Source organism: Telmatherina bonti (assembly GCF_933228915.1).
Source record: "Telmatherina bonti genome assembly, chromosome: 9".
Taxonomy (NCBI): domain Eukaryota; kingdom Metazoa; phylum Chordata; class Actinopteri; order Atheriniformes; family Telmatherinidae; genus Telmatherina; species Telmatherina bonti.
This window is the reverse complement of record NC_136627.1, coordinates 18,427,210-18,454,543: the sequence shown is the minus strand read 5'-3', so window position 1 is coordinate 18,454,543 and position 27,334 is coordinate 18,427,210. Positions and strand designations below refer to the sequence as shown.

Genomic DNA, 27,334 nt, shown 5'->3' with positions numbered 1-27,334 from the left:
TTGAAAGAGTCTACTTGTGAGTGAATCAGTGCAGCAGAACATACCCAGAATAGACCTGCGTGGGTTAATGGCAGCTAAAGTCAACATGTTAGCTTCAGTGCAGCAGCACAGAAGTGATATGTTGTAGTTTCACCCAACATACACACACACACACACACATATATGCAATGTAAAATTGACATATATGCACATATTGATATTCTTACAGCAGCATACCTAAATAACACAAGTTTCAATGTTACACCTATGATTTCCAAATCTATGACTTCTCAAAATAGTTTTTTTTTTTTTTTTTTTTGCTCTCAAGCATTCTTAGTGTTTCAACAGCTTCAAGTCAAAACGTCACACTCAGACAACACAGCTCACAATGTTCCACCAGAAAGATTTCATAAAGACCATCAGAAATGATCTAGAAAGTAATGACTTTCAGGGCATGTAGAATGAAGAGACAGAAAGGACTTCCCTAAAAGGTGAGACTGTGATCACTTTAACCCTTTGATGCATCATGTCCATGACAGTGGACACCTGTTTAGTATATATTCATAAGTGAGGATGGTATATTTGCATTTTTTTCCACTTCAGTGGACATTAGTAGAGTCACCCAACACACTGTCACTCACTGAAGAATAAAAATATAAATAAATATAGTATAAAATTTCATGTTTAAACGTAGATGTAATAACCAACTTTACCTCAGTGATAGAGAGGAAAAGACAATTATATTAATTCATTGTTATGGAATATTTCTATTACATAAATGTGACAATGTATTATTCTATAAATATTTCTATAAAATAGATCAAATTAACAAAAAACTCAAATAATCTTAAAGACAAAGCAAAGTGTGCACGTCTGTAGAAGTAAAATATTTTATGTGGAAAAAAAAATGTGACATTGTTTGATGCATTGTTTTTAAATGTTTGTTTAATATTTATTTGTTTTAATGCTCTTTCTTATGTTTTTTTGCTGTTTCAATGTTTTGTTGTAAAGTGTTTTGTGATATTTATCTTGAAAGGTGCCATATAAATAAACCTTTACTTACTTAATCATTCATGCATCAGAGGGTTAAGACAAACTGTTAAACTGATATGTAAATCAAGCTAAAAATAAATTAATAATAATTCCACAAACTATCAAGAGCTGCAGCTAAGAAGGCTGGATACGCTTCACTAAATTATGACAATCCCCTCAGGAAGGAAGTCCAGGTTCACTTCTTTTGTAGAGGATATATTTCTTTGCGTATCTGCCAGCGTGACTGACACTTAATTGCTCAACTGACAGCTCGACTTAATAACGCACATCCAGCTGCAGTGTCTGTATCAGCTGACAGCTTCAGATAACAGGCTCACACAGAGGAGACGAAGAAGGAAAACCCTCATGCAAGAACTGACTTAAGTTTCTGTCAGACAGGAAAAAACAACTGTCTTAGACCGAGACACAATGTTTGTAATTTGTCACTACACTGATAGAGGTTTTACACCAAGTTCATCAGTCCTCTGACTTTGCTTTGTGATATTGTTAGTGCTTGTTGCAGTTCATATTAGCTTTACAAGAGTGTTGAGATTCTGTGACACACTGGCAATGGAAGAGAAAATATTGCTCTTCTGTGCACCCCAGTTATTCAGCTTGTTGACTGCTTTTGGCCCATCAGTAAAGAGAGTGACAACAACCAGTAACAGTGGGTTATCCCCATCCACTGTGCCTGTGGGTGGTTTTGCTTTAAAACATTTTGTTAGGTCATATACCTACTAAAAGGTCAGTAAGCAGACAAAAGTTTGACAAGTTAAATAGTCATTTGAGACCTTGTTTTTTGTTAAAAGGCTTCTTGACAACACTCTTAACAAGCTGCACCGTTTTAAAAAAAAAAAAAAAAAAAAAAGAAAAGAAAAAACAAACAAAAAAAAAGAAAACAGAAAAGGTCTTTTAATGTTTAAGGTTATAAATTTTAGGAGAAGATTTAGAAAACCATAAATAAATACAAAGTAAACTTTGAAAAGACATTTAATATTTTTAAAAACACTAATCCTTACACTCACACACACACACACACACACACACACACACACACACAGACACACACACACACACACACACACACACACACACACACACACACACACACACACACACACACACACACACACACACACACACACACACACACACACACACACACACATATGCACACACAAAAAAAAGTAATACCTGAACTTCTGAGTTAGGATCCACTGGCTGAAGGCTAAACCAGTGCTCTTTCCCGCTGTATTTACAAAGATCATCTTTACGGATGGACACCTTGCCTGACAAGACAGATGTATACACACACCGTTAACTACAACACATCAACTGAGATAAGTCAGAATTTGTGTTTATGTCTTGAATGTGACTCACCAACAGGTAGGTCCCTTTGGAAAACGCCCTTGGCATAAACATAGAAGGATAAACACTGAAATGGGCGCGGGATCTCAAAGTAGAAGTCTTCTCCATAAAAAGGGCTGTGAACAAAGGCAGATAAAACATTACTATGAACATCATTAACAGCAGTATGACCTTTATAATCAAGTTTAAGCCTTTATATTCATTATAGATAACTAAAAGCACATAGTTTTCTTGGAGTCCTTCAGAATACAGGAGCAAACAGTAAGATTTGCATCATGAAGTCTAATATTCTGCATCTGCATCAAACAGACCTTTGTGTACACTTATTATAATACTAGTAGAGCTGATCAATACAGCAACTTGTAACCACTGAATGCAATTAATAATGCATCAAGGTGAAATTGAAGAATAGAATTGCAAATACTAATAAATTGCTGTCTGTTAAGCTGATTTGTGTTACTGATTTAACCCCTTTCTTTACTGAGAATCACGTGATCACTGAATATAAAAAAAAACATGCAAACAAAACTGCTGTTAGGTTAAAAGACACATTAAACAAAAAAAATAAACAAAAACAATAATTAAATACACAATTGTTTGCATACTTTGAAAATGTTTTAAATGATTAGCGTTAACAGAATCACAGTGGCTTTTATGCACGAGCCTAAATGCAATGAGAATATCACATTATCATCACAAATACAGGGTTTGTTCATGTTCTGGACAATGAAGCATCTGAGCAGAAGGTGGACATCAGGGGGTGCCCTATGACTCATCGGGGTTGTGGGAAATGTTCTTCATATGTTGAGGTTTAAAATCTGTCACTACTGCCGTTTACTTCCCCTTCCAGGTCTGGTTTGTCATAAGCAAGCTGACTGTATAAAACCCATGTACAATGCAATCTTACTTACTCTATATACAGGTACTGTCACTAAATGTAAATGATGTAAGGGATGTTTAAAAAAAACAAAACAAACAACTTACATTTGGACTTTCATAGCAATAAACTGAGATTTTAAAACAACAGCAATAAAAAAATAAAAAAAAATTCAAATTATTTTATGAAAACTTCACTGGACGTATTATATCTACTGGATTAAACATCTCAGTGAGTCTTTTAGAAGGAGCTTAACATATATTTCCAAGGCTGTCATCTATTATATATAAATACATGAACATTTTCTTATCAATCGCTGATCCGTTACTGACAGTACAAGAAGTTCAACACAGACAGCTTGTTATTTTACCCTTGAGCTAAAACAGAGACAATTTATTTAATCTTTTCATTCACAAAAATATGTAAATTTAGAATTTCAAATCCACTTTAGCTTGTGTGTCTGCACACTTTAGTAGTCAAATAGTTTCTTTGTTCAGCGAGATTCCTAGCAGAGTCCAAGTGAAAACAAAGATAAGAGCTGATCAAAGGAGCTCTAATGTTTCCTTCTTTATCTAATCTATGATAGGAAGCTGTGGACCTGGAGCTCACTTGGCCTCACAATTACTTTAGGAAGCAACAATCTTACTGATTATAATGTCCATTCAGTCTAACCAACTGAAATGTATAAATAATAATTAAAATATAATAGGTGAGCATCAACCAATTTGCTTTACCAATCCTGATTATTATAGTTTATTGCATTAACAAAAAATAGAAAAGTGCATTACATGGAGCATCTGAAGAAGTTCTTGCAGAATACTTTATGGACTGTTGTAGCTTCCCTAAATGTACATGCACATCACAACTGCAGCCATATATGCTTATGATATGCAATACATGCCCAACAGACTAAAGTGTATTTGGTTTCATAAAATTTTCACATCTTAAAAAACAAAAAACAAAAAAACAACTTGATCGTCATTAATTTATTTATCCTTTTTATTTTTAATTTCAAAGGCAGGTTATCCAAACAACAGAACTGCAGTATTAAGACAATGGGCCATTTGAGCAGAAACAGCTTGGTGGACATTGGTCTGATATATATGAAAGTTGCAATAAATAAAAAATACTATGCTGCTCGGACATTCTCCATATTACTTTACAAATTTAATATGTATTTTCCATCATTTTTAAGACATTTACTTGGGTTTGGGAAAACTGGGATAAGGAAACTGGCCTGACAAGCAGCTTTATCAGAATCAGCAGAGAACTTCTCACTTCTACTCCAACACTGCAGCTTCCCTCTACAATGTGTACATCTTGGATGGTGAAATATCTTGCCTGGCTCTTCAACACCGGGCTTAGCCAACGCATCCAGTGTACACCTACACATCCTCCTCAACATCACAGAAATATGCACTTGTAACCCCCACCCTGCAGACACTTAAACATACACCCACTAAACTACCGTCTTTCTGCTGTCATCCTGTTTTCTTAACAGTGCGAGAATGATAGGTAGACGCACTTGACCGCAGCTGTTTGAACATGCCTGATTTATCCTCAGGATTAGCTGCACTAAGAGCTTCCATACAGCCTTTTTACAATTAGAGACTGAAGCAAATACAACAGACATGAGTCAAGGAAAATGTCAAGTAAATTGTGGTCCAAATTTGGTAGATTATTAATATCTGTTAAGTGCTGGGAAAGGTAATTATGAATGACACATAATGACAGAGGAAGGTGTGGGTGTTCCTCAGATATTGTAAATATCTGATGAATGGTACCTGAGGAGCAATAAAATGTAAAAAGAGTAGTTGTGAAATACCTTGAGAAGGCAGACCCTTGTTTACAGTCAGATGCGTAATGAGTTAGATGGAAACCTGAGAAGTTTCCCAATCCTCCATACCTTTCTCTGAATGTCTTGTAAGCATGTGAGTTTTAGTTAAACAGCTCATTGCTTTCTGAATAACTGAATCTTTCTGAACTGGTGCCTAATGTAGGTAACTTTGAGCCAGCTACTGTACTAATGTTTGTTATGAATCAAATAGCAGCACTTAAAACCTAACCTTTTATTTATTACAGGTGTAAAACAAGAACCACCGCTACAGTGTTTAGGGTTGCTGCGAGTTTAATCAGCAGAATATTTTTATTTCATTCTTTAATAACTTCTATTCTTCAGACTTATAATTGTAACAATAATATCAGCAGCTAAATGTAAAAATACAAACATTATAGACCATTCAATTAACATACGCCTCATTCAGTTGCTTAATATTACACATCTAACACAAAAATCCAATATTAAAATGGTGCTACTAGTCAATATGTGATCAAATAAAAAATATTAATAGATTAAATAATGGTTAAAAAGCCCACGAACCAAGAATAATTTAATTAATATTAAATTATAAACAATATTTGCAGAAGAGGAATAAATCCTCAGATGTTGTAGACATTTAAAACTAGACTCATATGCTACCCATTTTGGACCACATAAACTTGTCATACCTCAATTCAGAGAATTTACTTGAAGAGAAATTGACAAATTACATACAGAGGCTGAAACATTTCTTTTCATAGAAACAGAAGGATGTTTAGATTTCTGCATAACCCGTATTACTGGGAACAAATGAGGTGTGTGAGGAGTGAAAACATTTCAAATTTCATATTTCCTCCACCCTGCCAGTCAGTCAGTCACATGTCATTGCTCTGTACATGGCTTTTCATTTTTAACAATCAAAATGTGAATTTTGTATTCTTATCTAATTGTAAAAATAAAGTAACAAGTATTTAGTTCTTGAAAGTAGAAAAACATTTACAGTGAAATTTCTTTGAACATGCTAGAAGAAGGAAAGCTGGAAAGTCTGTGTTCAGCACCAACAGACTAGACTAAGACCTGATCCACGCCAACACTGATATTTTGCAAAGCAAATTTTTTTTTTGTGTATTTGTGCTTCTCATCCACATGCAAAATGTTCTTGGAATTAGAGAAAAAAACCTGAAATTTGCATAATTGCTTGTGAACTTAAAGATTTAAACAACAAAAAATTCTGTTTACAGCGCTTCTGTGTGTACAAGGCAAATTGCATCATCATTTTTGTGGAGCATGCCCAATACTGCTCAAGATGTAGGAAACCACGAGAAGTCCCCTATATTCTGATTTCCACAAAGAAAAACATGTTTCCGTTTTGAGTTCATCACAAAAGAAGAATCAGCTCTATTATATTTCAACAAATTGTTAAGACGTACCATGTGTGTACGTAATTTTTATTAGAAAAAAAAAATCAAGTTTTGCTTTCATAAATATGTATTTTATATCATCGCAATCGCATCCAAATGAAAGTGTTCCATAGCTTAGAATGAGTTATTTATAAATGCACAAGTGGCCGCACACCCAACAGAAGGCCACTATGTTGCATCGCCATCTTAGAATACAGTGGTCGAAAGGGGACAAGCTTCAAAACTGACACAGGGCTTGCAGCTTTCTGCTGGACACATAAGTTAATTTAATCTAACAGTGAAGTTTATTTTAGAATTATCTTATAAACAGAGCAGGTAGCCTATCCTCAAGTTTAAGTCGAATCATTTACTGTTACTAAAATGGCAGAGATGGCCAATTTGCTACTTAGCCTACAGTGGAAAAGCCCTGTTGCAACAGTTTTCAGGTGCTGTTACTCATCACAGAAGTAAAATCCAGCAGGCGACTGTTTGGTTCTGTCAGCTGTAATTGCCGAGACTTTTTCCTCTTGACAACGAGGTATCTTGACAAATATATTTAAAAAAAACAAAGCTTATGTGTACGTAGACTTTTTTAAGCAATAGCAGGGGAGAAATATGGTCAAGACCCAGGTATGATATATATCTTATATTATGACATCTTAGATTTTATAATGTAGAGCAGGGGTGTTACATTTAGTCAAGTAGACTCACTGATATCCATGAAAATCACCAAGTTCACTGTTTCTAAGTTTGTGTGTTTTCTATGTTGTAATATTGGAAAACAAACAAACAAAAAAAACAAACAAACTTGCAGCTATGATCAACATTATGTTGTCCATCCATGTTATCTGGCTTACCTGACACTTTTGTCAGACATCTTTGTGCGGAAAACTTCCTCTTGATCCAGACTTATGGTGCAAAACGTACAAAGATCCCTTTGTCGATTTGGACCCGAAACCGGACCCAGGTTCTTCGCTTCACCTGCATACCAAAAGGACAATACAACTATTATCCTGACTGTCCTTCCCCAATTAAAGTTATTATGTACATCAGCTCATTCTAAACATTGAACACAGTCAGCTTTTTCATACACACATTTTATTTGTTCATTTTATAAAATAAAATAATCAATAATAATAATAATAATAATAATAATCATCTGACTCTACCCAATCTATATTATTGATTCATAACTGCGTTACTCAGAACACTTGAACTATGTTTTAATGGTTTGACATCCCCTGTTCATTTTGGGACACAGCCTCCTGCCAATCGTCAGGGCAAGCTGAAGAGCGGATGTAGCTCAAGTAGACTTCAGGCTCATATGTGGTTAAAAACACGAAACATTGACTTCCTCAGCATAACCAATGGCAACAGAACAGCGCTGATTCACAAATGACAAACACCTTTGTAACATGCACCACTTCCATTATATCGCAGACAGAGCCACTAACAAGTCATAGGTTTTGTGCAGCAAACACATGAAAGAAACAGAGCAAAATCAGTTCAAGATAAGCTGTCACTCAAACACAACACTATCTGTAACTTCACACCGAGTCACATTTATAATGCTGGATTAAGGTGGCAGTGATAGTCTAAATTAGCTCTCTCTCCAGCTTTGGATCAGTACTCTAAACCCAGGGTGAGGACCTCATTAAGAAAAGCCACCAGTGAGATCAGCTTTTTAACAGGCTATTAATAATGCAGTATGGCTAATCTTAGGAACAGCCAGTAAAAACAGACACTAGTTGTCATTAAGCTTGTACCAGGATGACCGGGTGAGTGAAGAGCACAGAGTAAATAATACAAGTAACCACAAATACGTCATATATACTTTGCTCAACAAACTCTGCTGTCATCTCTTCTCTTCCATAGAATCCCTAAAACAGACACAAGTCAAGCAGTGAAATCCCTGACCGCAGGGTCAAAAAGAAAAAACCCAGAGAAAAAGCCCTGAACAATACGAACATAACTGGGGACTGCCTTGTCATCTATTAACCGAAAACAAAGTACCGGTAAACATGTTTTCAAAAATTTTTTTTTTAGAAATATACATGCCACAAAGTGCCACTTCCAATGATGCATGTAAAGGAAAAGGGCCAAATGTGAACGAGGAAGAATGGAGTTTCACAAGACTGCAAAGTGAGTTACATGCCATGATAGTTCCTCAATTTTGTTCTGCTTACCGTTTTCTCATTAATTCATAGTAGTGAAACTGACATTTGCCTTCCTATTGTGTCCCTATGCATAAAGGTTTACATAATACTTAACCTATATTCACTTTACAGTAAATAGATGCTGTTGAGCCTTTTCTCATTACAGTCTATACCAACTTTGGAAACAAGCAATTAAGCTTCCATCGATTATAATGTCCTATCAGATGTCATACGTAACAAATAGAACATAAGAAACTTTTTTCTTCATAAGATTTTAGAAGTTGTAGCCTGCTTTATATAGATCTAGATTTTTTTTTACCTATTGACACTATAATAAATCCCCTGAAACATCAACACAGAGGCTGGTGCAGCAATGGATGTAGCTAATTGATGAGTGTGATCAAATCTGCAGCAACATATTCATTGCGTTACCAAAACCAGTTTAGCTTGTATAACTTGAATCAGAAAATGTTTGCAGTGACTCAAACTTTACAAGAGAGCACCCAAAAACAAAATTCCAGATGTAAATAGGCGCACAGTGACATGGTCTTGAACCAACCCAGCCCAAGGAGCTGCTTAAGTATTTCACTTTCAAGTGTATAGGTAATATTTGAACAACAATGAATAACATGATTACTTTCATAATTTCATGACACCACCTCAACTGCTTATTTATATCAGCACCTAAAACAAGTAACTCTTTTCCAGAGAAGCTTTACTCTTTAAAGTTGTTGCACATGAGGGGACATTATCATTTTAATGTTTGGAGATAAATTCTGCCATAAAGAGCAGAGACCTGCTGAATGCGTATGTAGAGACTGGGTTCAACCAACTTAATAAATGACTCCAGATGATGTTTAGTAACTGTCTGTAAAGGTAGCACCTAATCAGATTTTGCTTACTGGTAAAAAAAAATAAAATAAAAATAAAAAAAAAATTTAAATTAAAAAAAAAAATTATATTGCCAATCACGAACTTAATCAGATATGATAATAGCAGTATTGATCCTAAATTAATCCGAAATATAATTCATTATTAAAAACTTAGAAACACTGAAGCAAGATGAAAAACATATGAAAAACTATCCCAACACTATGAAGCAACATTTTTAAAAACACTTATCACAATGCAGCATGGGACAAACAATTTTTTTTAATTCGGCTATGGTAATATAGGCTAAATGAAATCCCAAGTTTTCCGGACTCTACATTTAATGGGATACAGAACTTGGTGGCACACCTGCGTTGAGCAACCTTAAAAATCCTGAATGGGTTAGCTTGAAGACGGCTGGCTCAATGGGGCTGATAGTAGCTAGCGTTACTGTCACCTACGTAAACTCAGCATATGGAGCTGCTCTACTCTATTTTATTTTTTTAAGAGCCTATAAATTTTATTGTGAATCATGAAGCACCGTGTGTCCTCGAAGATATTTACAAATAGTTGTTAAGATGTCAGATTAATGTAATAATTTACAACAAGCTAGTAGCTTCTGCTAGCATGCTAGGTTAAGTTGACGTTAGGGACCAGCAGCCAGCAGAGAGAGCAGATGTACTGCCTGTCTCTGCCTTCACACTGGCGGCTGTTGATAGCACGCCGCGCCCCTCCGGCTTCCCGTCTCGCAGCTTGGCTATTCTAGCGACCCTTCTTCCCGTGTGAGACACATCGACTCCCCAGTCAGACTTACATATTTTACCCCTCAGACTCTGTAAAATCCGAATCCTAGCGTTGTCCTCTTCCGCCATGGTCAGAGCTGACTGTTGTTGCTGCTCCGATGCATTCAGCGCTGGTTTATCATATCCGTTTATGAATGCAGGCTGAGTGGAGGAAAGCCAGCCCCACCACCGCGTCACGTCAGGTCTCGTACAAACGGGTGCCAAGCTTCCTCGGGAGTCGCTCCGGCTAGTACTGCAATGTGTAGGTGGAAGGAGTTTTCAAAGGGATTTGGTGGCTATGTGGTGTCGCTCATTATGCAATAACGCTTTCGGAGATCACTGACTTTGATTTGTTGAGCTAGCTTAGCTAGCTAATCTTAGTTACGAGTGCTTAAAGTGAACACTGTCTTATGGAAGTCGTGCTTCTGCGAGAGTAAATTTGTCACCAGTTGTGAATGAGTTTACTGCTCATGCAGTTTACAATGGTCACAGGTAGTGTAGCCCAAAAAGTTACTTTTCTCTCCCGGATGTTATCTTGCAAATATAGGGACAAAATTACACATAAAACAAGGACAAAAAAATTAGCAAAGACGTGCAAAACGACAAAAGGAGGACATAAACTGATCAAATTGGGCCAGTTAAAAAAAAAGTCAACAGTTTTTACAGCTTGTGTAATTAAGAAATTGGGAGATAAGAAATAAACGTGAACAGATCCATAATGACGCAAAGTATACTTTGGCATTGCTTTGTGTTTGCGTATCAAGTTTGTTGTCGTTCTCTGTATTTTAAATGGATTTATGAGGCTACTTTAATTTATTAAATACTTCATATTGTATTTAAATGTTATAATGACAAAGTGAAACTATTGCCTTGAAACTCTTTGCAAAACTGTAACCAGAGTATAAAGCAGAAAAAATGCCATTATCAACCTGGCACTGCTTGTATAGCTAACGCTCCTTTTTAAGGTGAACTAATGAAGTTTATTGCAAATTACCAATTCATATAAAGAATCACATTCAATTTATTTGCAAATGTATAAATTATGCTGTAATAGTTTGCATTGAACATGTTTTTTCACATTGTTGAGTATTACCTGGTTTACAACATTTGGAGAATGGAAAACGGTTGCATAGTTGGAAAGTATAAAATATTATGCACACCAATAAATATTCCACATACAGTTTTTGAAATATGTACTTCTTCATACTGCATAAACATTAGTTTGAATCCACCTTTTTTTTTTTTTTTTTTTTTTTTTTTGCATAGATTCCCCAAGTGCAGTGTTTAGATTATAATACAGCGTATCCCAACGTATACAATTACTTGCTTGTTTATCACACCCCAATATTTCTTTTAGATGAAAACCTGAGATTCTTTTTCCCCCTCTGTCAAGGTGTCATTTCCTTTGGCTGGGTCTAATCTTTGCTGATAGCTGTGGTGAACCTGAAAAAAAGTCAGGTATGCAATATAATCTTAATAACCAGTAACAATGTACCCTTAATATAAAAGATAACATTTTTTATTCATTTATTTTATTTTTTGCCTTAAAACTATTATCTCAAATAGTTATGCCTATATGTGACTTTAGCATCAATAACAAGACACAAACTATTGTTGTATGTGTTTTAAAGTATAATAGCCCCTGTTTAAATGGTAGATTAGAGTGGAATTAGGGGAATATTTCCTCTATGACATTATCGGTGAGTTGTGAAGTACCTTTTTAGTAAAATGTATGATCATTCTGATCCATTGCAAGCCTACTCTTAGAAAGAAGCAAGGAATTTGGAAACATCTGGAAATTGGTTGTTGAGGCTGAACACAGATGCAGTTTGTGTGGAAGAAAGAGGGAATGGGCATTTCAGCTGGACCTCGGGTCCCTGAAGGCCTTGGAGAAGCAGAAGTCTTGTTATTAAGTGTTCTTAAAAATGCCAGTATTTGGGCTGGACGATGTGTCTGCAGTTGGACCTTTTTAGATGAGTGTCAAGAGTTTAAGCATCAGTGTGATTTGCTGCTCAGGATACTCAAAATGATGAAGAAACATTTATTGTTTTTTCAGTTGTGCGCTAAAGAGAGTGTGTGGAATGTAGGATTAAATTGCTCATTACTATCAACAATATTTATTTAAATAGTTTTACATATTTTATACATATTAAAGACACAAAAGCATCAACTTGAACTTCAGTGGTTCGGTGTATTCATTAGAAAGTAAAATAATATCAATGGTGCTTAGAATTGAAATTGAATGAACAAAGTATTAAAGAACAAACCAGCATAGTCTACCTTAAAAGTGCAGCTCATCAAGCCTAGTTAGGTGAACAGGAAATTTTGAAATGTGACAACAGTAGAATCCATATTGTTTTGCTCAAACCTGTTTATAAAAAAGTGAACATAAAACTCCATGAGACAGTTTTTCTGCTGCCCAACCTGTAGCAAAAGCTAATCTGATATTGCACAGCGTTTGAAGAAACTGACTCTGATTTACATGCATAGACAAAGAACAAGTGGATTTTGTGTCAGGATGTCCTATATTATCCAAAAAATATCTTCTATAAAGGTTGAAGAACATAAAAGAACATCACTGAGTTGTTTGGTTCAGGAGGGAATAACACGAGTTCTTATATTTAATGTCATTTTGTCATGTTTAATGTCATTTCGGTCAACGGACATTACGGATCAAGCAGACGCTTGACTCTGGTTGTCATTCACCTTCTTCTTTTCCCACAGTTTTCAAAGACCTTTAAAAAAAGGGTTCCTCTTTGCAGACCCATTTCTCGGGCTTGTGTATAGAGATGTGTGTATCATTAGGTTCAGAATCTTTTTTCCTGAAGAGTTGACTGGATTTCTCCTGATCGCTGTGACTGTCTACTCTTGGTCCCATCAAACTATTCTTGTTGCTGTCACTCTCTCTGTCACATGTTTGCTTTTTTGAAGTAAGATGCATAGTATGCTGCAGATTTATCCTCTTTTTTGCTACTTTCTGTTTCACCTTTGAGGTTGCCAGGGAAAACACTGAGTCAGCATTGGACAATAATGGACTTTTGACGTTAGAATATGGCATATCTTGGCAGGTGGTTTGAGACATTAAGTCAGTCATATGCTCAATCTTAGGTGGACTCCTATTGGTTGGAAAATGTTCTCCTTCCATGCTTTCATGTTTTATATCAGCCGCCCCTTGACTGTTACTGTCCTCTGTTTTAACGGTTTCTTGTTTGTTGTCTTCACTTAGCTGTGTGGCGTACTGAGGAGATGGTGTGAAGGTGTCATATTTATATCCCTCCTCATTGGTGTCCTGGTGTTTTTTCTCATGGCTTCTCTTAGTGGCAAGGTAGAGAAAGCGCTGGGGACAGAAGGAGCAGCGGTATTTCTTCTCTGGATTGGGGCTTCGGGGGACATTATCAAAGCAGGAACCATTTTCCATACAGCTGTTGCAGATGTAATCACCACCAGTAGGGGCCTCACCTGGGGGGCCTTGTGTACCACAGGTCCGGCAGAAATAGGGGTGAGAACCAATAACATGAGCTCTCAGACCAGTCTCTGTGATAAAGGAGCTGTCACAGATGTCACAGTTATAGGTGGCCCTCGGGCTGCAGTTCCTGCTAAGACTAGGTTTCAGCCCTGTGCTACCACCTGAGTTGCTTTCTTCTATCAGAAAGCTAGATTTATCGGGGTGGGCCTCGCTGCCTGCAGTTCTGTCCACAAATAACTGAGAATACTGGTGAAACAAAGCTTTTCTGTGCTTGTTTCTGAGCTTCTTCCTTTTCTTTTTGGCTTTATATGAATAGTAGGGACGCCAAAGCTGATCAGCCTTGTCACAGTCATTGTTGTCATCGCACGTCTCCGGTTGTTTGGAGGATGTTACCTCTGGTCGGAAGCGAAGCCTGGGACTCTCTGACTTTGCCTTTGTTGGATGGCACTGACTTGAGCTCTGTTCCTCACCCATTTCTCTGATTCTTCTTTTCTTCCTTGGGAAGAGCTTTGACCCTTTGATTTGGCGGCGGATGATGGCTTCATTGCCTATTTTTACTGTTATCTGACATAGCGGCATTGCATCATTGTCCACAGATGGACCCTGGCATGCAGGCTTGGCAATATATGTCTCTGTTTTTGCTCCTACTGCATTATGGCGTACCAGGTTCTCAGTGGTCGACTGCAGTATCTCCTTGGTCATATCCTCAACTTTTTTTGCAGAGGCTGACAACTCTCCTAATTTCTTAACAGTGTTCAATGAGGTTAAGAATGGAAGGTTGTGACTCATGGGCTGTGAGTTGATTAGCGTTGATGGGTCCTCTTGGTAGCCTGCAGGAGACTCTGAACTGGGCTGTACAGAGAAGATACTGTCACAGTTATTAATTTGTGAAATTCCAGCTTCTTTTCCTTTGCTTCCTTGAATTTCCAATTTATTGTTCAGACTTTGGTCAGTGTTTGGAGGCTTGTTAATGCATATACGAGGCATGACAGGGGAAACCATCTTTGTTGTTGCCATGAATGTCAGGGGGAATGAAGCTGTGTCAGAATGGCTGATGAGAGCATTGTCCTCAAACGGTGGGATAAGTGAATTGCTCTCCAGTGAGGCTGGATCACCTCTTTCAACTCTGTCTGAATACATATGACTGTATGTCTTGTATTGTCTCTTTCTAAACTTCATGGGGAGCAGCCTGTAGAGCTTGATCGGATAAACACTGGCTTTCAGCCCTCCGTTGGCAGATTTCTTCTTAACAGCTAGACTAGGATCAATGCCATGAAAAGACTTTTGATGGTTTTTTAAGATATAATACGTCATGAATGTCTCCAGGCAAAAAATGCACTGATAACGGCGTTCACCTGTGTGCCAGATTTCGTGCTTAGTGCGGTACTCTGCCAACGCAAACACTTTATTACAATAATGACAGGGGTAGGCTCTCTGCCAGGAATGTACATTCTCATGCCGTTTTAAGCTGGATAAGGTGACATAGACCCGTTTACACATGCTGCAGTTGTATCTTCTTTGACTGCCCCCTTGCCTCACTGTCTTCTCCCTCTCTCGAGGCTCTGGCTGGTCCAAATGAATTGATGTGTAAGGGCTGGAGAGGTCAGCTGAAGGAAGCTGTGTCATGATTCCTGTCACGTCTGATCTTTCATCTGAAAAGTGGTCCACCTCTTTGCTGGAAATATCCCTGGCATCTAGCTCAGGTGGGCCTCTTACAACCTTTGGACATACCTGCTCATGGTTGCGCAGGCGTTTAAGGTGAATGAATTTTCTGTGGCAAAACTTGCAAAACAAATGACTAACAAAGCGTTTTTTATGTACTTCTGAGTGGATGATGAGGAGAGCCTTATTTGAAAATGTCTCTGGACAGTGCTCGCAGCTGTAGATTGAAATGCTGTCCTCTGGGTGAGGGGAAAGGGGCGGTGGACCTAACTCCATCTGAGAGTCGCCATCGGCTGTGGGTAAACCTGCACTCGTTCTGTTATCTGTTTCTGCCTCAGAAAAAAGTGGAGGTGGTGTCATGATGGTTCCGAGTGCTGCAGTGACATTGGTCAATGCAGGGTTTACCATGTTTGGTTTATCTGCTTGTAGTTCAGTTGGCATCGGAAGGATACTTCTACCCATAATGCCTCTCAGTCTGTGTCGCTTTTTGAGTGGGCCTGCATTCCTGTAAATGAATTGCTTTGACTGTGACACAGCTGGCTTACAGACCTTGTTGTTATCCCACTGACTGCTTTCTTTGCCTTCAGTGGATTTGCTTACTGCATATGAGTGCTCTGAAAGGGCGTGGGTTGTCTCGTTGCTCCCGTTGAGACAGGACGTCGTGGGACAACTTGTTGGGAGTTGTCCCACATCTGGCGACTGTCTGTCCTTATCTGTTTGAACCAGAGGGGTGAAAGGATTATTCCCGGGACCTACTTCAGTTATAGAAAAGGCATTAGTGATGCGAGGCCCTCTTGCAGTGTCTACCTCCTCAGGCCTTAAAGCTTCCCTCTTTGCTTTTTTACAAACTACGGCAGCACATGAGTCTACATATTTAACACATTCATGTTGCTTCTCTTCCTCTGCAAGCTTTTCTAAAAAAGGAATTCCAAGTCTTTTTCCAGCTGCTACAAGCCCCTTTGTGTCTTCTGCACCATGTAATGTCACCTTTGAACAATATATAAAGTTGAGGATGCTGGCAAAAACCTCTGACTTTAGGTCCATGAGCTCCAGCACTTGACTAGAACTCCACGTGTCAGATGTGGTCAGAGCATTCCTGAAGTACCCGCTGCAGGCTGCCAGGATGTTCTTGTGGGCCCGAAATTTGACATCTTCCACCACAATGGTAACATCACAGAAGAGGCCTTGTGAGCGCTGCTCATTGAGCTTGCTTAGAACTGTGTGCGGGTGTGTGCTATCCATCAGGTTATGATGTGTAAGGAGACCACAGTCATCTGAAAAAAAAAAAAGACAACATGTACTTGGATCAGATTATTAGAAAATAGAGAAAATGACAGTTTCTTTTAGGCCCCTAATTAAAAGCATTTTGTGTGAAAATGTTGCATTTCCCACGTTTTAACAGTAGATGGCAGTAATATCCTTGCAGATGAGCTCAAACATCAACAGTCTGTTTATCATCTCTGGCTCATGAACTCAAAATCATTTCAAGAATAAAAACACTTCATGTAGACTGAGTCACATACTGAGTTAAATTCAACCTACATGATAATCCTGTTGTAAAGTGCTTGCGGTTTACCTAAACTGATACCACTGCTATCTGATGCCATCCCATATCACATGTAGAAGTTTATCAATCTCCTTCCAAAATTAACTGATGTACTTTTAAAAGCTTTCATGGTATTATTGTAGATATTTTGACCTGAAAAGTCATCTTTACCACCACAATGTAGGTGAATGATTACTGTGAGAAAAGGATTTGTGCAAGTAGGATAATCTTTTCAATTCCAGCCATCGGTAAATATGAAGGAAGGCATGATAATGTCAACACTCAACTCTTGAATGATGCATTCAAGTTGTTTAGACCACACGAGAGAGCACTTCTATAAGAGTACATTGCTGCTACAGAGAAAATGGTCTTCTGTGTGAGTGCTAAAATGGTTGTTGCTGCCCTAAAACAACATCATGACAAACACCATGGCTTAAAGCCTCGGATGTAGCGACCTAATATATGACGCTCAGCTTTAATATATTCAGTTTTTTGTAGTTTCCTTTCTGCTCTTCTGCTGTCATTATGTCTGTTGGAAATATCCTGTCATGAGCAACTCAAGTTCTTACAAAATGAAGCACTGGCAATGTCACAAAGTTCTAGACTTTCACTTTCAAACTAAACGAACAATAATTTTCTAACTATGCAGTAGCAGACATACAGTTGTCACAGTAAATCTTTTCTTCCCAGTGCTTGGATTTATATAAAAAGGGTAAGCTACGTAAAGATGAGTCATCTGCTCCCTTCTTGAGTTTTCTTCCAGTTGGCAGTGAAGGCATCCTTTCATTTGCAGCAGAAAAAGTCGTCGTTGACTGTTAATCCTGTTAAAAACTTCATTAATACCTGATGAAGAAAATAGTAGCCATCAAGGACCCTTAGTATGATGAAATTAAATAAACAACCATGGCTATGAATAGCAGATACATTCTCTTTTGACTTGTACAACAATTTCTAATTCATCCTAATAATGCACATTTTAATCACAGGGGGAAAAAAAACAAAGAAAACTCCTGCCAGACAAGCCAGTAGGGATTTACCAAATCAGCTTCACTGGATGTTTGATTTTAGTGTAAACTCATGTAGCCTTCACTCAGTAACTCTTAGCGGAAGTCAAGGTCCATTCATTTAAAAGAAGACGCATCAACTTGCATAATGTTTAAACTCATAACAGAGTTGATGTAATCTGAGTCTACACTGAGTCATTTGCGTTTTGTGCCATGTTGACTGTGTCTGCTAAGACAGTCAACTTACACTGGTAAGAGATGAATCATCATACCTGGATTACTGCCGTTTTAAGGCCTGGCTTTAGCTCGGAAGTCATGACTTCTCGGTATGAGTAATTATTTGATCCTTACAGTTGCAGCAAAAGGTCAAACAATGACTGCAGAAGATCGTTTAGTTTAGCATTACTCTGAAGGAAATACTGATATATTTAGTGTCTTTGTTGTAAAATATTTCTCACTTAATGATAAAAAGAGGAAGTGTTCATTTGTATGGTCCAAAATCAGATTCAGTTGTTGAATTAAGAGGCAGTTTCTGTCTAATGTTGTTTAAAGTTTCTGTATAATTATTTTTCCCTAGATACACTGCATTTAGATAGTTTGCATAAATAAAAAATATAATCTTTCTGTCAAGTAAATGGCTGGTAATTATCACTCATTTTCTTTACTTATTTCCACTTTTGTAGTCGTGCAACAAATGCAATATGGCTGCCCTTCTTTAATACCTCAGATGACTGAAAACACAACCACCCTCCTGCCCTCTATCTGAGACAGGCCTCTGTTGTCATGGCAACATGCTATGGCGCAGCACTTATTGGGATTCAGCTAGATGGCAATTGACTGTTTTAGCAGTCCGCATATTTGATTCCGTCTGCCTCACAAACATCCTGCCCTCTCCGGCAACCTGCAGCACACAGCAGCCCGCAGAGTAATCGAGGTTTGCCTTTGTCTCCGATGGTGTGTGTGTGTGTGTGTTAGTATGAGCGTCTTTGTCTGCAGCACAAAATGGACTTTCTAATTTATCACATCATAAGCAGAATTTTCAGAGGTGCAAGTGATGTGTCTTGCATTTCTACTCATTTCTGTGCTTGCGCTGTTAGCATGGTACTTTATCCTTTCTTCAAGGTTACTATTTCACTTTAGCACATTCATTTTTCACAGTTTGTATCATTTGTTGTGGTTCTTTGCCGCCACATGCTGAGCGGAAATTCTGAATTTGTCATCAGTGCACATGAATTTGCCACACCCCAACTTAGTTTACCTTCAAAGCACATGTAAAAATGTTTTGTTTTACATCTTTTAGTCAAAAGTAAAAAAAACCCCAAATGCTAAACCACAAACCAACAACTCATTGTGGAGCGTACAGACAAAAAGCAAACCGTCAAAGCAAAAGCCACTTCACGTACCTCTGCAACGCATACTTCCGCAAGAAACAAAAAAGGTTAGAAAATGAGGGTAAACATGCACAACATACCTTAGTAAATCAGAGAAAGTGATGCATGGCGAATAGGAAGCAACTTCACACCGTATGTCCTCTAACGCACTGTGTATACCCAAATATAAATGAAAAACGTGTGAGTTTCAAACGAGCAAGGCGAAAGTAGGGTTTTTTTTCTCCTATGATGGTCGCTGAACAGTGGTGTTGTCAGAAGCAGAGCTTTATCTGACGTCTTTCTTCCTCTCCCTCCCTCTCAGTGTGCAGATGACTCCAGCTTCAGCATCCTTCGCCTCTATCCATGCAGCCCAGGTCCTGGGCTTGAGCTGCCCTGCCCTCCTCTGACTGTCTCTTTGGTTCTACAACACTACAACTATAAGAATAACTGCATCCAGCATGTCGCTAAATTCGGAGTATGGGTCTGCCTTTGTACTAGCTTGGCAACTGAAGCTTTCATTCTGGAGCCACTGAGAAGGAAACGGCAACTTTTATTAAGCATGTAGGGAGAGCGGTGGGATGTAGGATGCTACATCACACACACCAACTCTGTTCTCGATTCCAAAGCCAGCGAAAATGCTCAGCTGCATTGCTACGAGCACATGGAGTGAGGGATCCTCTGCCGTACAGCGAAAGCTGTTCTAAATCTCTCCATCACCGCACAGGCTAGATCCCAGCGCAGCCCGGTGTTGACCGTGATGAAAAAAGGTCTTTAGCATAAAATAAAATGATCACAAGCCCACTCAGAAAGAACATGCACATTAAATGCATAACGGCGTACCATCTGTCTAAAGCTTGTGCACACAGTCTCTGCCTGTGCTGCAGCATATTACACCAAAGCCTTTCGTCCGTGCTTACGCAGTCACTGTGGTTAGATAACGCAGAAGCAGAGAGGAGATGGCACTGGCTGCTCCTCTATTATGCCACACAGGACAGATGTTCACCGGCGCCTTTTTCAGGCTGAGACAAAGTCAGTTCTGCTCTCAGCAGGGACTCAGGGTATACCTTTATAGAGGCTGCTGATTGATGCAAAAGCAGCAGATGCGTCAGCACTGCAGACGAGGGGGAGGGGAGGAAGCTAAACACGATATGGCTCTGTAGCCGTTCACTAGCCTCTGAGGACAGAAGCCGCTGGTTTATTTACACAATTTGGAGTAGCATCATGACTGTGCTGGTCTTCTTATTCTGAAAAAAACACATTTAGACTCATTTCATTTTACGACTGTTGCCTTCAAAAGACAAAGGCAGGTATGGTGTTACTATGCGTGCACATACTTGTTGCCATGAGGGAAGAAAATGTGATCTTTAAGAAGTGTTTTCCTGAAGAGTTTTAATAGTCGTGTCATTCTGATCCCATCAGTATATCAGTATATCACAGAAAATGGGTTTCATGAATAAACTATTTAGTAATGCAGATCCTGTTTTCTATTTCTTTGTGCTGAGAGAAAAAGAAAAGATCTGCTCCAGATGCCCAAAACACCTTTTGTGCATCTTTTCCTTGCAAATGAAACAGCTGAGGCTACATTTCAGCATAGCAGAGTGACTCTCTCAAGTATGTAGCAAAGATATTTTAAGTGATTTCCTTGGTAAAGAAATTCCATAAAGTCATGTGAAAAGGAAAGTACACCCTACATCAGTGTCAAGGTTTTATGTGTCAGGATACATTAAAGATAGTTAATTTCTTACCAGTTATTAAAATGAGCTAAATACAACAGCTGATGTCTAAAAGGACTTTGTAAGAAACGTTGGGTCTTTATTCAGCAAAAACAGACCAAATTAATTAAGTACATTTTATAATTCACTAGCTTGAATAATAATTTCCATCAAAAATAATAAGTGTGTTGTTTTTTTTTTTTTGTTTAAATTTTCTGTCACCTTCATTGTTGTGGAGGAATTCTGGCCCATTCTTTTTTTTTTTTTTTTTTATATAGCATTTCCTCAGATCCTGTGTTAATTGTGGTTTTTGGTGATTAGTTAAATCAGACTTCTTGCCAGTGAATTTCGGTCAGGTGAAGATTGGATTGTATTATTTTCTATTCCAACTACTCTATTCTGGATTTCCTGCCAGGTGTGGGATTGTTGTCTTATTGAATTACTTAATTTCAGTCAAACTTCTGCTGTCCGTGCATTTGAGTGAATACTTTCGTCTTTATAGAAGTTTATGGTTGCCTGAATGACTGCGAGGTGTCCAGGTTCATGGCTGCAAAACAAGCCTAAATCCTCACCCCTCCACCGCTGTGTTTGACAAGTGGCATGACTATATAAGTCTTCACAACGCTGAGCAGCAGGAATTGCTAAGGTCATTGCAGATGCTAACACACACCTAAATGCTCCAGACCAAACTTCCAAAACATGTTGTCCCCACACTACAATGGCCACTGCTCTGTTTGGATTAGTAACATTTACTCTTCATTTTTATAGAAGCAGGGTGTACTGAGTAAAGTTTTTTTTTTATCTTACATAAATCCATCTTCATTTTTTTGATTTGTAAAAACAACTCACTTTTGCTGACTCAGTTAACTTGAAATAAAGTTTAACCAACTTAAACAAACAGCTTTAAGTTATAATAAGTGACTGAATGAAATTGATCCATGTTAATTTATTAAGTTAGTTCAACTGGTCAGTAAAGTATTGGAATCGTTTAGTACCAATTGTACAAAGACCACAAAGGCTCATGGGGAATGTATGTTCACCAGGAATCAACCTTAAATGATTTCTATCCTGTAAATTGTTTGTTTTGTGCTTGGCTGCTTGTGTTGTATTTACATTTTGACACTGTTGTAGGAATCAATTGCTATCAATTGAAACAATTCATTAAGTTGGTTCAACTGTTTTATTTACAGTATACTTTTATTTTTTATTCAGCTCTGCACCTAATAAATCCCAAATAAATACAACTATACAGTATGCAAGCTCTTCTGATTTTAGAACAGTAAACAGAAATCTTATCATCCTGTTTAAGTGTTAAAGTTGCTAGCATGAGTGTGAAAAACACCACACAGAGTCACACTCACACCCACCAGCACCGGTGCAGCAGAAATAAAGCTGTTGACTGACACCTAATGTTGGTGTTTTGTCTGAATATTTCTCCATTTACTGTGGTTTAATACTTCCATTTTTAAGAAACTAGGAATGTAGAAGTATACAATGAAAATACTTTCTTTTCACACGTTATCATCGCGTATAATGTGAATATTAAGTAACTTTTGGGAAAGCTTCTCATGAAATTGAGTCAAAGTGGTTAGATTATTAAAAAAAAAACCACATTGATTTGAATAAGTCTGACTCAAAAACTAGCAAGCTGAACAAACTCATCTTAGATCGACTTAATTTACAATAATTTGCTATCAATTGAAACAATTCATTAAGTTGGTTCAACTGTTTTATTTACAGTATACTTTTATTTTTTATTCAGCTCTGCACCTAATAAATCTAAAATAAATCCCAAATAAATACAACTATACATTATGCAAGCTCTTCTGATTTTCGAACAGTAAACAGAAATCTTATCATTTTCATCATATAGTTCACTCACGTTTTCAATGTTTAAAGGTATGCTGGTGAGTCATTATCTATCTGAGGGGTTTTTTTCTGGGTAGGGTGGGATGGGTGCTTCTCTCCTTATATATGGAGCTTGGCCTTTGACTGAACTTCTGTTTTCTCGGCAAAGGACGATACTGCTTCTGTTTCAGCATCCTAATTTTGAATTCTTGAAGATGTTTTATGTCAAAGGAACTGCAGATAATCTGGTTTGCAGACATTCACTGCATATGCATTATCCTACAGATTCACAGGTATGGACATAAACTAGTCCTCATTAATGATTCCTACGATTCCTAAGATCAGACTCTGCCAGCAAGAAAAAAAAACCCAAAACAAAACAATGTGACTTTGCATTTGTGTTGCTGATCTGAATATTGTTTTAGTTTAGTATGCTGTTGAATCCAAATATGTGAGAGCAAATGAGAAATTCAAAGAAGACAGGATGAAATTATTCTACACACTCAGAATCAAACTTACCTGCAAGATATGTCTTTTAAGAGCAGCCACAAAACAGGACATCCATCAACAGAACCTAAAATGTAAAAAAGGAAATATGTATGTGAAGACTATAAATGTAAATAACATACGCTGTAAACATATTTATACTACATATGTGATTTTACTGTCTGCAGATGTGCAACTCACCTAAACTCATTTAGAAATAGCTCCTTGAAAAACAAATTGCAAACGGCATAAACAGCTGGGAAGCAAAACCCTCTGAAGACCCTTTTATACTTGTTTCCTTTAATAACAAACAAACTAAAGTATTTATTACAAACCTGCCCAGACAGCAACGGGGCTCTCCTTTGAATTATTAGTCTAAATGGACTTACATATCTTACCATGAAGCAGAGCTAGGTGTCTGTGTGCCCACCAGTTTTATTATACACCACAGCAAATGTCCACATCCAAAGAGCAAACTCAACTAGAAATTGATGCCACATTGGACAGAAAACCTTTTGCTGTGATGGCCTTTAGCTTTCAAGATATTTATTTCCTTCCTGGTATCATGGCTCTGAGTCCATTCATAGCAGCCACCTGTTGTTTTGCTTGGTGTAGGTGCTTGTATATTAGTCAAAGTAGTTCCCAAACACACACACTAAACACAATTAAATTCAACTAAATTGTTTTGGTTTTTTTAATAAAAAAAAAAAAAAAGGATAACATTATTAATTTATTCAAATAAATAAATAAAATAAAAAACATTATTTTTTCTTTTCCATCAATTAATTTTTAATTAAAAATTAAAAATGGTTAGATTATTTTTTAATTCTTTGCAACATGTTTAATAATTAAAGCTAGAAAAGTTAAATGTCGTTATATAGATATTACCATGTATGAACGCACATGCCAGATATAATCTAAGTTGCATCTTGTAATACAGCTTCATTACCACAGCACAGGACAAAGTATGCAGGCCTCTCTGCCTCTGTTGCTCAGTGATCTCAGCTGCGGCCTGTAGGGACGCTCATCAGCAGGGAGGCAAAGACTACAGTACAAGGCTGAGTAGGCCTCATAGTCAAAGCATTCTTAGCATACAAATATAATCAGACCAGGGAGCACTTATTTTGTTACCATAATAAGCACTCAAACCTGGAGTTGCCTACCAAAGTGTTTCCGTGTAGAAAGTCTTTTCAGGCCTGTCCATGCCGCTGTGGAAGTCTCCCTGGTGTTTGTTTAGGAGTAGCAGGGGATAGCGACAACCCGGCTCCTGCTCTTCCTTTGGCCTAGATCAGGCCTTTACCATCATCCCTCGTCACTACTGTCTGTAGATTGGGGTTCTGGCAGATATCCCTTGTTCCTGCTGTGTAAAGTTGCCTTCTGGAGGCTGCTGCCACTGCTGCGTCACTCCCGCTGCATCACTGACCCACAAAGAAGTGCTGGGAAGGAGGGGTGGTGTGGTGAACGTGTTGGAATAAAGGGATAAGCAGAAACCAACAATCGCAGCACTGCACCGCTCCAACAAACAAATGGATGAGGCTTCCGCTTAGCTACAGTATGAGGCCTTGTTGCTGCTTTGGTATTCAGGAAGTGAGTCTGGGAGACAGATCCTTTATTGTTACGTAATAAATATTTTTCCTCAGACCAGACTTGGCTGAGAAGGCGGCGTGAGGGGCTAATAATAGCCCATGGCACCTACAAGTCAGGACTGTATGTGGTCATGTCAGATTTCCAGCACCCAGACGGACATGACAATATTTTATATTCTGGGAATCTATTTCTTACAGTTTATTTGGCATGCTTATTTCACAGAATGTGATAAAGGCAAGTCTTTATTATCCAGCCTTTTTATTTCATTTTTTCATTTGTTCTCTGCTATACATGCAATCCCACACACCTTCCATTCATCCCCAAAATCTAAAGAAAAAAAAGTGTATGTATTTGTCTTGCATGACTGTAACTTGCTTGTACAAGTTTCAGATGAAGTAAGGTTGATGTAACAGATTAATTATATGCAAGATTTAAACTGTGGCATTAGTTAGGTCTGAAAATGCTGTAAACAGAATTACAACACTTGTTTTGCACACGTCACCCAAGGGTTCCTGTGTTTGATCCTCCTCCCATGATCCGCTTGTGTTTTGTTTTGGTTTTTTTTTTTTTTCTTTCTTTCTTTCTTTTTTTTTTTTTTTCCATGTTGCTCCCTCTGCTGGTTGCTAAAAAGAGCACAACATAGAGACGATGCAGGCATTCATGGATGTACACTGATGGCCATCAGTAGAGGGCGCTACAACAGTTTCCTGGGAAACGTAAACAGGAAGTATGTAAGCAGAAATTGACCATTGACCCAATTTGAAGCTGTAGAACTCCAAGATTTATTTATGCTTTTTTTTTTTTTTTTTTTAAAGATTTTGTTATATATAATATTGTTGATCTTTTTTCAATAAATATGATCAGAAAACACATGTAGGATGATCTTTTAAATTACCTATGATATGACAAAAGCCACACTGTCTAAAGCATACACAAGCTGCAAGGGATTTTTTGTCTTGTTTTCTAAAATATAACTAAAACAGAGGAAAGATATACTGTTTTGTTTTGAAGAATATTTTGCACATTTTTTAAGATTGCACAAATTTTCTGAAACCCCCTTGTATCACTAAATTTCCCAAAACATGGGCTTTGGTTAGATAACTAGTAAGTTATTATTGGCATTTGTATGAAGTCATTTGAGACTAGTAATGAAACAGTTTTTTTTTTTGTTTTTTTTTACTGCTCTTCTTTAATGACATCTTTGTGGAAAAATGTGAAGAAGGTCCTCCTCCAGCCCATGGCATTGGCTATGCCTTCCATGTCACAGGTAAATCCAGGACAGCGATTCCTCACAGTCTTCTCCCAAAACTCCTCAGAGTTGCAGAGCTGGTAACATTAGCACAAAATGAATGGAAGCATGTGGATGTATTGTTGCTGATATCCATATATATATTGAATATGGACAAAAATACAATGCTGAGAGAGAGAAAATAGGCATTAAAAGTAAGGAAAAGTACATAACACATTTGCCATTCTAAGAGGCCCTCACCCTTCTGAATCTGTGTGAAACTTGAGCCAGGATTGTTGTATCTTTCAGATCAAGGTAGGACAAGATCCCGAGCAATATTTTATCAGGTAAGCGCTCCAGATAATCAAACTTTCCTTGGCAAAGTGACCGTGTGTAATTCAGGATCCTCTCCCCGAAAACAAAGCCAACATCATCTGCAGAGGACAAGTGAGAAAGCATGCGTCACAGTCCGGCAAAATCATATTTTGTTTGCACTTTGTCAAGTGGTCTGAATTCCACAATAAACCCAAACTGCAAAAAGGTAGGGATGGATATCTAGTGTCCAGGACAAAACTTAAGGTTGCAGATTAATTATTGTTCTGATGAAGAAGTCTTACATTGAATCATTTTCTCATGAAGGAAATCCTGATGAGTTGTTTGGACTTGTTTGGGAGGAGCGCCTCTACATTCTCGTCGCAAAGAAATATTCCATGTTGTCCATATAACCTGAAGTTGGAGAAATAGAAACACAGAAAATTTAAAAGATACAACTTATATCCAAAAGATGACCATTTTTACAAAGGTGAGTTCTAGATGCAGAATACAAGATACATTTTGCCAATGACCTGACAGATGATTCGCCTGGCTTTGATTTTACATTTATACTCAACTCGATCTTTGGTAATCACAAGCTGAAAGAAATCTTTGGGAGGTGGTGGACCCTGACCACTAATTTGGAACAGTTGTTCCCCAAGTAAGGACGCCATTTTGGACGTAGAAATGTCACCATGACAACTGAAAAGCGTCTAAAACTGTAATTGTTCAACGACGACGGAAAGTGTGTGTGTGTGTGTGTGTGTGTGTGTGTGTGTGTGTGTGTGTGTGTGTGTGTGTGTGTGGGTGTGTGGGTGTGTGGGTGGGTG

At 37.9% G+C, this 27,334-nt stretch overlaps 3 protein-coding genes across 3 annotated transcripts in view; all 3 read right to left on the bottom strand.

Annotated features, from left to right (window-relative positions):
* Positions 1-10,445, bottom strand: part of rasa2 (RAS p21 protein activator 2) — a 29,247-nt gene extending 18,802 nt beyond the window's left edge. Inside the window, exons 1-4 of the mRNA XM_079246994.1 lie at positions 10,316-10,445; positions 7,333-7,456; positions 2,392-2,495; positions 2,206-2,300 (exon numbers count right to left, since the gene is read on the bottom strand). Of these exons, the coding sequence (XP_079103120.1) occupies positions 2,206-2,300; positions 2,392-2,495; positions 7,333-7,456; positions 10,316-10,373 (381 nt within the window). The 5' untranslated portion in view covers positions 10,374-10,445. The remainder of the gene's footprint in view (positions 1-2,205; positions 2,301-2,391; positions 2,496-7,332; positions 7,457-10,315) is intronic.
* A 1,958-nt stretch (positions 10,446-12,403) lies between these two features.
* On the bottom strand, positions 12,404-24,937 carry zbtb38 (zinc finger and BTB domain containing 38). Its single transcript, XM_079246735.1, has 3 exons — positions 24,541-24,937; positions 23,411-23,465; positions 12,404-16,685 (listed from the first exon to the last, which is right to left on the bottom strand). Exon 3 carries the CDS (start codon positions 16,651-16,653, stop codon positions 13,021-13,023), a length of 3,633 nt encoding a protein of 1,210 aa, XP_079102861.1. The 5' UTR covers positions 16,654-16,685; positions 23,411-23,465; positions 24,541-24,937; the 3' UTR covers positions 12,404-13,020.
* A 1,203-nt stretch (positions 24,938-26,140) lies between these two features.
* fbxo36a (F-box protein 36a) lies at positions 26,141-27,178 on the bottom strand (the record flags this gene model as incomplete). Its single annotated transcript, XM_079245930.1, has 4 exons — positions 26,141-26,290; positions 26,454-26,626; positions 26,810-26,918; positions 27,038-27,178. 4 exons carry the CDS (start codon positions 27,176-27,178, stop codon positions 26,141-26,143), a joined length of 573 nt encoding a protein of 190 aa, XP_079102056.1.
* Between the last annotated feature and the right edge of the window lie 156 nt (positions 27,179-27,334).